General features: G+C 37.3%; 2 protein-coding genes across 2 annotated transcripts; both read right to left on the reverse strand.

Moving 5' to 3' along the window:
- Positions 1 to 3640: 3640 nt before the first annotated feature.
- LOC122289284 lies at positions 3641 to 4225 on the reverse strand. Its single transcript, XM_043096268.1, has one exon. It carries the CDS (start codon positions 4223 to 4225, stop codon positions 3641 to 3643), a length of 585 nt encoding a protein of 194 aa, XP_042952202.1.
- A 726-nt stretch (positions 4226 to 4951) lies between these two features.
- Positions 4952 to 7340, reverse strand: LOC122289285. Its single transcript, XM_043096269.1, has 3 exons — positions 6893 to 7340; positions 6109 to 6740; positions 4952 to 5842 (listed from the first exon to the last, which is right to left on the reverse strand). The coding sequence occupies exons 1-3, from the start codon at positions 7338 to 7340 to the stop codon at positions 4952 to 4954; spliced, it is 1971 nt and encodes a 656-aa protein (XP_042952203.1).
- Positions 7341 to 11253: the final 3913 nt, after the last annotated feature.

Below are 11253 nucleotides of genomic sequence, written 5' to 3' on the forward strand. Positions count from 1 at the left end.
GATCCCAAAAATGTAATTATTATTATTATTAAGTTGAGATATGTTTTAAGATAGATTTTAAGATGGTTTTGTTATTGATTGGGTTTCTTCCCTTATCCCGAATTTTTCCCCTGTTGTTTTTCAGTTTGAATAATACCCCTAAATCAGAACCAACTTCCAACTTCAAACTCTACCCAAACCCCTGAAAACTCACGTAAAACCTTTTCCCTCATCTATATAAAATCCCACGAAACCCTCAAATTAATCATTCAAAAATCTAGTCAACAGAGAAGGAAAAAAAAAAAGTACTCGCGCAGCCCCTTCATTTTACTCGGCCACCTTGTTGGAGCACCATTAGATCTGCACAAACACTGCTAGTCAGCCCACTCTGTCGAACACCCCACTATCTAGTAAGCCCACTACGGTCTGCCACTTTCTCTCTCTAGTGTTTCTCGGCTTGTCAGTTTCTCTCTCTCTAGTAGCATGTTACTCTTCCTTAGCAAGTCTCAGATCTCATCACATGGCCCTTCTTTCTCCAGAAATTGATGATTTCCTTTGTTCATGGCTTTTATTTATTTTACTTTACTAAAAAACACATGCATGTTTTAGTTATTACACAAATGCCCCTCAACCCATTGTACTTAACCTTTCTATAAACTACCTCATGAAGGAACTTTTGCAGAAGTTACTTCTTTACCCTACAGTAACTAGGCAGACTTTGTGTTTTAAACTAGATCATGTACGTGGGTTACGATGTGAGATTTTGGAAGCAGCGCTAAGAGGTAATTAGTATGATCATATAATTACATGCGTATTGTAATTGCATGTGTACTGTAAATGTTCTAATAGTAAATGAAAACGTGATATTTGTCTACGCTACACTACGAGATAAGTCAAGGTTAGATTCCTTTCATGATTTTCGATGAATTATGTGATTATGTTTGTATGAATGAATTTGTTGTTGATGTAGTAAATGATTCTAAAATCACATGGAAGCCATGAAATGTTCATGTAGTAATTTAGTCAAGTATTCCATGTAATAAAATAGCTAGATCATGTATGCCATGTTCATGTAGTACCTAAATCATGTATGTCATGTTCTTATAGTTATTAAATCATATATGCTATGTAATATCATGAAGTATTTAGATCAAGTATGTTATGTAAAGTTCATATAGATCTCAGATCATGTATGCCATGGAATGTTTATGTTTAGATCGTATTGTGCCATGTACAAGAATATGTCATGTTATACTATGACATATACAAGGATATGCTATGTTATGCAAGTTAGGTGAAACACGGACTCAGCCATGTTTCACTCCATGTTATGCAAGTTAAATAAAACATGAACTCAAGCATATTTTACTCCATGTTACACAAGTTAGGTGAAACACAGACTCAAGCATGTTTCACTCAATGTTATGCAAGTTAAGTAAAACACGGACTCAAGCGTGTTTTACTCCATGTTATGCTAGTTAAGTGAAACACATACTCAAGTGTGTTTCACTACATGATAAGTTACGAGGTGCCATAGACTCAAGTGGGTTCACCATAAGTTAAGTGAAACACGGACTCAAGTGTGTTTCACTCCATGTTATGATCAGTTATGCAAGTTAAGTGAACACGGACTCAAACGTGTTCCACTCCATGTTATAACAAGTTATGGGCTGTCATGGACTCAAGCGTGGTTCACCATGTAATAAGTAAAATACAAGATAAACAAATTATTCATGCATTCATGTTTCATGTTTGCTATGATTTTGTGTGTTTCCGCTCATTTTAGTGATGAATAGACATGCTATGAGAATATATAAATGATATATATTTGTTTGAAAAGTCTTTCAAAAATTAGGTCTAAACTAAATTATATTTTACGGTATGGGGTATTATTTATAGAGAATTTAACTCATTTCTTTTTTATTATTTTGTTTATTCGTTCTCTTCTACGTTTAACTGTTACAAATGATGATTGTAAGGACATAAAGCTAGAGGACCTGGAGTAAATCTAGTGCAGGGACTTAGTTTCCTTTATGATTTTTGGATAAAAAGTCACGTGTAGGGTTAGTTTATGTTTTTATTTTACATTTTCAGTTTCTTGTCTTCAAAAACAATTGTGTTCAGTTTAATTAATGTTTTCAATAAATGAGGCATTTCAGGATATGAATTAGTTTATGTTTTTATTTTACGTTTTCGGTTTCTTGTCTTCAAAAATAATTGTGTTCAGTTTAATTAATGTTTTCAATAAATGAGGCCTTTCAGGACATGAATCTATTTATCGGGCATTATATTATGTACGTTAGTAACATCTTTATCCTACGGGATCATGGTGTTACCCTAGATCTAAGCTTAGTGGCCGTTCGTCTCATACTGTGACCACCACGGCTCCAAAGACACGCTCCTTCCAGGTATGTGAGGATTGTTTTTATATGCTGAGGATTTGGGTATGATTGATTTAACGACTTGTGTTATCTGCTCAATATTTATGACATAATTTTGGTTTAATTATTTTTAGGATGGTTGTGATCATCTGGATCGAGAACAAGTATGAGACTCCTTGAAACTATCATGCATTATGGGATGTTGTTCTACTTCTCTACTCTCAATGACTTCTTGTTTGGTTATAATGTTTACAAATAACCAGAAATTGCGTTAATATATGTATATATATTTTATGTTGGGGAACCTCTCCAAGGTATGGCCCTTCGCACCCACCCTTGCAGAGTAAACCCCGGTCCTGTGCACCGCATCCTCATAAGTTTCTCTATAAGGAACTGGTTAAAACACTATCTTTTCACCAGGGGTTTGGCCCTAAAGGATTATTTGCATCAATGAGATGTTTAACTTTAGACCTTGAAGGGAATGATACCCAAAGACCAATGCTTTGATGTGAGCCAAAGATATAAATCTATATGGCATGAATGTATATGCTCAATGAATGTATCTGATTATACAACATGTTGTATATAAATGTATATGTTGAAGGATTTTGCTTGCTGAGGATGTAAATATATATATGAAATGTATATGCTTTGAAGGAAAGACACAAGAACTTATGAAAAGTCTGATGAAGGGGGGCTGAACTTGAGGGAGAAAAGGAATATATTTATATCCAAAATTGCTAATGAATAGAGTTCAAAGCAACTATTGTGGTCCCTAACAAAATGAAGTACTCCAAGTCCAATGATAAATATTAGTGATAATTATCAAGTAATAATTTTTTCTACCAATCCCCAACTAGTGGTTATGTGGCTGAATTTAATTGTTCCCATTACATCACTTTTTTTTTTTTAAAGGAACCTCATGTATTCATTGAATGAATCATCTGTTACAAAGTTTATCTTTCAACAGATTACTCAATATAATTTCTGGTGCTTCCTCAATCCATATTCTCTCAGTATCAAATTGTAAAGCTGTTCTAGCTAGTATATGGGCCACTGTATTCATCTCTCTTTTTACAAATCTCACCTCCCACTCTTTTCTATTTCTAAGGTATATCTTTATCTCCTGTATAATTTCCGTAGATAGACAGGTCTTCTACTTCTCTATTGATTGCCTTTATAATCCCCTTTGCATCCCCTTCCAGTATCACTTTCGTATAATTCAATTCTATATAGATCTCTGCTGCCCTTCTCAAGGCAAGAGCTCCTGCTGTTGCTAGTTAATGAAGATACTTCCTTTGTCCACAAGCTGCTGCCAATACATCCCCCTTTTCATCTCTGATGATTATACCTATTCCCACTTTCTTATTTTTCAAATCAACTGCTGCATCCCAGTTTGTTTTAACAAATTTCTCCTTTGGCAACTCCCAATGTTGGCCCTGCCTTACAGCCTTAGCTAAGCTATTGCCCCTTTTTAGCATTTGATTTGCTGCCTGGTACTCCTGTAATGATTCCTTTGTAGCTCTGATAGCACTCATTGGGCTTCTGAACTTCTTGTCAAAGACTAACTCATTTCTCCTCATCCATAACATTCTCATCGTTGCTGCTATCAACTCCAATTTAGGTTCTGTTAGTTTTCCTTTCATCCTTCCCCACATACTTAGAAAGTCATCTTCAGCCACATTCCATTTCTGAATAGGAATAATCATTTCTGTCCATATAGCATTGGCTGCCGGGCACTGCCATAAAAGATGCATCACAATTTCATTATCTGTCTGGCATATTGGACATAGAGGGTCATTCAAAATTTTTCTCTTGAAAAGGTTCCATCTAGTGGCTAACAGGTCATTGCCTGCTTTCCACATAAATGTTTTTACTTTCACCTGTACATTAAGCTCCCAAATACTCTTTCATCTTCCATCATGCCTGCTTCCCTCTGAAGTTTCCCCTGTAATAGCCTTTTTCCTGTCTACCTCCACTTGATACCCACTTTTGACTGAGTATAGCCCTTTTTTTGAAGGGCCCCATATAAGTTTGTCCTCCACATTCATACAGCTCAGAGGGATACTGCAAATCTGCTCTAGCTCTTCCTGAGAGAAAATTCTACTTATAAGTTCCACATTCCACCCAAAAGTCTGAAAGTTTATAAGTTCCTTCACCCTTGCACTTGCTTCTAGAATCGTGATTGGAGATTGTACTTGGTTGGAAATAGGTTTTGACAACCATTTGTGCCCGCAAATTTTAATTCTATTCCCATTACCCACTCTCCACTTTAGCCCTTCATTCAACAGTCCCATTGCTCCCCACACACTCCTCCATATTAGTGAAGGTTTATCACCCAACTTGGACCCCAAAAAGGTACATGTTTTGAAGTATTTTTCTTTGAATATCATTGCCACCAAATTCTCAGGATTCATAATAAATCTCCAACCTTGTTTAGCTATCAAGGCCATATTGAAACATTTCAAGTCTCTGAATCCTAAACCTCCCTCTCCTTTCTGTTTGCCCATTTTCTCCCAGCTTCTCCACTGCACACAGCTCCTCTTTTGATTATTTTCCCACCAAAACTTTGTAAACATTATGTTCAACTCCTAACACAGTCTCTTGGGTAACTTGAAGACACTCATGGTGTAAGTTGGGATTGCTTGCAACACTGCTTTTATCAATATTTCCTTTCCTGCACTCGACAGATAACCATTCTTCCAATTGTTAATTCTTTGCCAAACTCTCTCCTTGATACATTTAAAGGTATTGTACTTTGGCCTACCTACCATTGTAGGGAGACCAAGATACCTTTCAAAATTACCCCTCACTGTGGCTCTCCCTGCTGCTAAGACATCCCTTTTATCTTCGGTTTTGGTGTTGGAACTGAAGAAAATTGTTGTCTTATCTCTGTTTAAAAACTTACCAGAAGCTTTTTCGTATCTACTAAGTATTCTTTGAATCTTCAACCATTCATCCAGTCTGGCCCTTCCAAACAGCATACAGTCATCTGCAAATAATAGGTGATTTACCCTTGTGCCTCCTCTAACCACTGCCACCCCTCTTGTATCTCCCTCACGATCTGAACTGTTTAGCATTGAGCTTAATCCCTCCGCACATAGAATGAACAAATAAGGTGACAGGGGGTCACCTTGTCTTAAACCCCTTGATGGAAAAATCTTCTGACCAGGCTTACCATTTAAAAGAATTGAATATGACACAATAGATACACACTTCATAATCATGTCTATACACTTACTGTTAAAACCCATCTTTCTCATAATTTTTTCTAAGAAAACCCACTCTATTCTATCATAGGCTTTAGACATATCTATCTTTATGGCCATGTTTCTCTGCCCTCCTTTCTTCCTAACTTTCATGGAATGCATCACTTCATATGCTACCATAATATTGTCAGTTATTAATCTCTCAGGCATAAAAGCACTTTGATTAGGAGATATAATATCTGTTAACACACTCTTCAACCTATTTGCCAGCATCTTTGAAATGATTTTATACAAGATATTACACAAACTAATTGGTCTATATTCATTTGTGTACTTAGGATTTTTTTTTTGGGGGGGGGGGGGGGGGGGATAAGAGCAATATGTGTGAAGTTAACAGAGGGATTTAAGTCATCACCATTCAAACAGGCCAAAACTGCTGAGCTCACTTCCTTTCCTATAGTCTGCCAGTGATTTTGATAAAAACAAGCTCCAAATCCATCCGGCCCCAGTTATTTATAAGGGACCATCTGATTTATTACCTCTTCTACCTCAATTCTGTTATAGGCCCTAGTCAGTTTTTCATTCATCCCACTTGTCACCCTGGATTCGAGATCCCTCAAGCAGTCTTCAATATCTTCTGTATTTGGCTGACTAGATGTGAAGATGTTTTCAAAGTATGATCTGAAAGCTCCTTCTACTTCTTCTGGCCTTGTGAAGGAATGGTTTTGGTCATCAATCACTTGTGTTATCTGATTCTTTTTTCTTCTTTGGCTTGCACATGCATGAAAGAACTTGGTGTTCCTGTCCCCAAACTGATACCAATTCCTCTTTGCCCTTTGTCTCCATTTCAAATCTTCCTTGTCAAGTAAGACTCCTATCTCCTGAATCTTTTTGATGTAGCCTGCATTATTCCCATTTTCTTCAGCTTGCAACCACTTTAACCTTTTGGTTTTTTCTCCCAACTTTTTACCTCTCTCTACTTCTAAATGTCTACTCCACCTACTTAAAGCCCCTCTACTACTTTCCATGAAACTTTGCACTTCCAGCAGATTTGTTCTGTTAAGCCTTTGGAAATTCCAGGCTTTCTTTAGAACCCCTTCACAGTCCTCTTCAAGAGCCCAACTCGCTTCATATATGAACTGTCTACTCCCTTTCCACCCCCTTTTGCTACCTATTTTATGATCAGCAAAATGGGCTTGTGGTTAGAGAGCCTTGCTGCCAGAACTTCCACTTCATTGTCTTGAAACATTTTTGACCAATTTAAATTTGCAACCGCTCTATCTAACCTTTATTTAATAAAGGTCTCATCTTCATGTTTATTACTCCACGTATATTTATCCCCCCTCCACCCTAAATCAAATAGTCCCCCACTCTCCAAAGCCTCTCTAAAGCTGTCCATCAATCTTTCCTGTCTTAAGCAGCCTCCTATTTTTTCATCTTGGGATAGGATCTCGTTAAAATCTCCAATTACACACCATCCTATATTTCCTTCTGGTTTCAAATCTGCAAGTAGTCTCCATGCCTCCTCCCTTTTGTTTGCTTCAGGTTCTCCATAAAAACCAATAAGTAACCACTTCTTTTTCCCCACCACATCTATAACCCATACACTGATGTGTCTTAGAGAATAGTTCAGCACTTCCACATTGAACTCTCCATCCCACATTAAAGCTAGTCCCCCCTTTCTTCTAACTGGTTCAACCATAAAACATCCATCATACTTAAGCCTACTTTTCACTCTACCACACTTTTCTGCGTTTAGTTTAGTCTCCATCAGGAAGACTATATTGGGTCTCTTTTCCTTTGCAATGTGACAAAGGTCTTGAACTGTCCGAGGGTTCCCAAGCCCTCGGTAGTTCTAGCTTAGAGTTTTCATTGGAGTTGGCGGGGCTGTGCCACAGCCTCCGCCAATTCATCACTGGAAGTTTTCATAACTACCCCTGCATTTTTCTTAGATTTTTTCCATCCCACCCTGTTCTCTATCCTTTACCTCCTCCTCCCTCTTGTTTTTCTTCCCAGCCTTTAACTCGCTAAATGTTGGGAAGTCTTTCCCCTTGTTTCTAGCCCTCCTCTCCCATCATCCCCTCCCCTTGCTCCCTATTAAGTTTTCCTCTCCCGTAACAACCTCTACCTCCTCTACTTGCCTAGTACTCTCCTTAGATCCCTCCCTCTCTTCTAACTCTTCTCTCCCCTTAGTACCTTCCCTACCTAGGCTTTCGACCCCCATCACTGCTTCTCCCAAAAATTCTTCCTCATTACCCAGTTGGTTATAACCCCTTCCTTCCCAACCCTCCTCCCTTACTACCAGATTACCCACAGCTAACTCCCCCACCTTCTTGCCTTCCCCATTTGAAACATTTAACTCATCCCTCTACTCCCCTTCCCTCTAACCCTTCTGAGCTAGACTCACCCCAATTGCCCTTTTTGTGTTCTTCGGAATTACCCTGACCCACATTCTCATTCCTTTTGATTCTTGAACCCGCTCTCAACCAAGCCCATATTGATTTTGGCCCTCTGTTTCTCCCTTACACCCTTGAAGCCCATGAACAATGTAGCCACAATCAAAATAGATTCTCGGTAATTTCTCATATCTAAGAGAAATCCAGAGTTTTTCTCCTTTTACACATAACGTTCTTCCTCTAGCTAGAGGCTTAGTTAAATCCATCTCTATACTAACCCTTAAGCATTTGCCCCAACCACATCCATCTCCCATCACATCTACTTCTTCCACCCTACCTATCGATTCCCCAATCAGTTTTCCCCTCCCCTCATTCATGCATGCTAAAGGGAGATTGTGCATCTGTACCCACAATTTCTCCTTAGTAAAATTCATTTTATGCGGGGGCTTAAACCCATCAAAGAGTTTTAAAACCAGTAAATGATTGTCAAACAATCAAGGCCTACCCTCCCAAACACGAATCTTATTTGCTAGGTTAGCAAATGTAATGACAAAGGTGTTGGGACATACCTCCAGGAATTTTGCTCTCCTACTGATTCTCTAGACCTTCGCTAGCGTTGATTCAATAACCTCTTGATTTATGCTCCTTTCAGTGCAGACCCTCCCCACTAGACTTCGTTCCTCCTTTTCGTACAGTTCCTCTGGTAACTCATCTTCAATCTCGATACCGTTCTTCTTCCTCTATTAAATGCAATTTCCTCCAGTTTTCTTCCAGTTCGTTCATCTTTTTTACTCCGTACGAGCCTCTCGGCCTTGCTGCCGCCGCGATGCTTTTCTTTCCCCACTCTAAAAATCACTGCCTCGCACCACCCACTCTACTCTGCCCCTACCCCAGCTCGTTCCTTCCGTCACTAACTGCTTCACTTCCGTCCACTATCCGAGTCGCGGCTGACCCCAATTCTGTTAGAATCTTAGTGGTCCCCCCGAAAAAGCTTCACCCCCCTTTTGCTCTCTAGAGAGAAAAGGGAGAGAAGAATAATAAAATAAAAGTCCTTCCCATTACATCACTTACTTTTGTTGTAAGAAGTCCATCAAAAAGGCTTATGGTTTTCCAACTACAATAGGCTCCATCTCAGTTGATCCACACATAGCAACAACCATACACCCCGCACCTGTAAGTATGAATCATAGAAACTTCTTGTTCAAAGCTTGAATCTTTTAAACAAAGCACGAAACAACCATCTTAATACTTGCATTCTGTCCAAATCTTACATATCCAACACAACAAATATTCTAGTAGAAAAATTTTATAACTCAAAATTTCAAAAATTTGTAGTAGATATGCTTTTTCTTATATAGGTAACAAAATGAGTGGTAGACAAAGATGTTGGTCAGACTGTGACTTCAGGATGCTTAATTAATTTGTTCTTCATTCTTCTACGAGACTGACTTGCTTAAACTGCATGCTTCATTAAAACAAGCATTAATTAAGGCATTTATAAGCCATTGTGTCTCTCAATATCACAGTTCTTCCATAGTTCCATGGTAGTTGGTCAAACTGTGACTTCAGAATGTATATATATAAGATTTGAATGAGATTTTCACCCTTCCTAAGTTGATCCTTGAATGATGGCCTATTTCAATTTGCATCCACTATATTTTAGGATCATTAATGCTGAAATATTTGGATCTTTTTCTCTCCCCAAAATCAAGTTTAGAAGCAGAGGCACACACATATATATAGGTCATGGAGTATCTCATCCTATTTGTCATTCTTTGTCATTATTGAGTTGGTTTTGTGTGAAATGGAGAAATATATATCTCTTATTACAAGAGCTTTAGATTTAGGAGGTACATCCTTCAAAGATTGAAAAAGAAAAACCACATCATTTCAACATTCACGTATTTTTTTAGCAGCCCTTACAGAGTTCAGAGTTTAAAAAAGAAAAATCACATCATTGTTCCACCATTCATTAATTTTCCAACTGTTCGGCCCTTAGTTTTTTGTTTTCAAATTGTTAATTAGTTTTTAGTTTGTTCAGCACTTATAGTTTTACAAGTTAGGAAAACCAGAATCAGCTCGGATTTTATTTTATTTTTTTCTAATAGCCGAAGGAAATCCCTGAAAGCAGTTGATTATGCCACAAGTTGTTTCCTAGAAATTAAACTCATCTTGTTTGCTTTTGTGTTTGTCTGGTGCTACTGGCGGGGAATGTGTAAGCATCGCTACATCACATTAGAACATAGACAATGAACAGTCAAACCTCTTTCAACCAAATTTGCCAGTCAAATAAATTGTATTAATAAGACCAACTAGCCCTATAAACCTCTTGTGTGTCATATCTTTTTAGACCTTCTACTTATCATTATAAATATATAAACTACTTTCAACCAAGCTTCATAAATTGATCTTGGTGAAGCAAAACCCAGTCCAGTTAAACCTCAAATTATCATAGATGTATTTTTTTTTTTAAGTGCAGAACATTATATCATGAATTAAAAATTATATTCGCCTAGCTGAAGTTAATGGTTTGTGTACTAGCCATTTCGAAATATATTTTTCAAGTCATGATGATTGAACATCATAGATATTAACCCTGCTTTTTCAAATTGACACACATAGATATAGTCATAGAGTCTGTCAATTTACCACCCACCACAACAAATGTGAACCTGCTGCCCAAAGAAATAGCATAGTTGCATATGAAACCACTTTTAATTTTTATTTTTATTGTCAGCCATTGTGATTGCGTGCCCCATCATTGATGAATTAGTTAATATCTTCTTAGCTAGTATTAAGTTACCTAGTAACTATTGTTTCACTTTGAAAATAGTCTCTCAAACATGCATAAAAATAGAATCATATAATTCGGAATGTGTTATGTATGTAAATTTATAATTGAGTTTTAACTAAGCATCCTATTTTGCACTTTGGTTGTTTCTATTGTTGTAGCATTACTTGTTACGCTCCTCTTGTAGACATCGTCCATATCAACAGGTATGAACTATTTGAATGCACGACCTTGCCTTAAATTTTTATTACAAAACTTATTATCATGTTCAATACATTCAATATTTTGCATTGTTGTTATGTTGCTTTTTGTGTTTTTCATTGCCTTAAAATGTTTGTAGAAGCCATGACACTGCCATTTTATATATTTTACAAACAATAATTTTTTTTTCTAAGTGCTTTACAAACAATTACTTCATTTGTCATATTATTAATTTCTTAGCTATTCTACATGGATGATTCGGAAAACACGATCCGGGATTGTGAAATTTGGGGCGA

Source organism: Carya illinoinensis, chromosome 12 (genome assembly GCF_018687715.1).
Source record: "Carya illinoinensis cultivar Pawnee chromosome 12, C.illinoinensisPawnee_v1, whole genome shotgun sequence".
In the NCBI taxonomy this organism is placed as follows: Eukaryota; Viridiplantae; Streptophyta; class Magnoliopsida; order Fagales; family Juglandaceae; genus Carya; species Carya illinoinensis.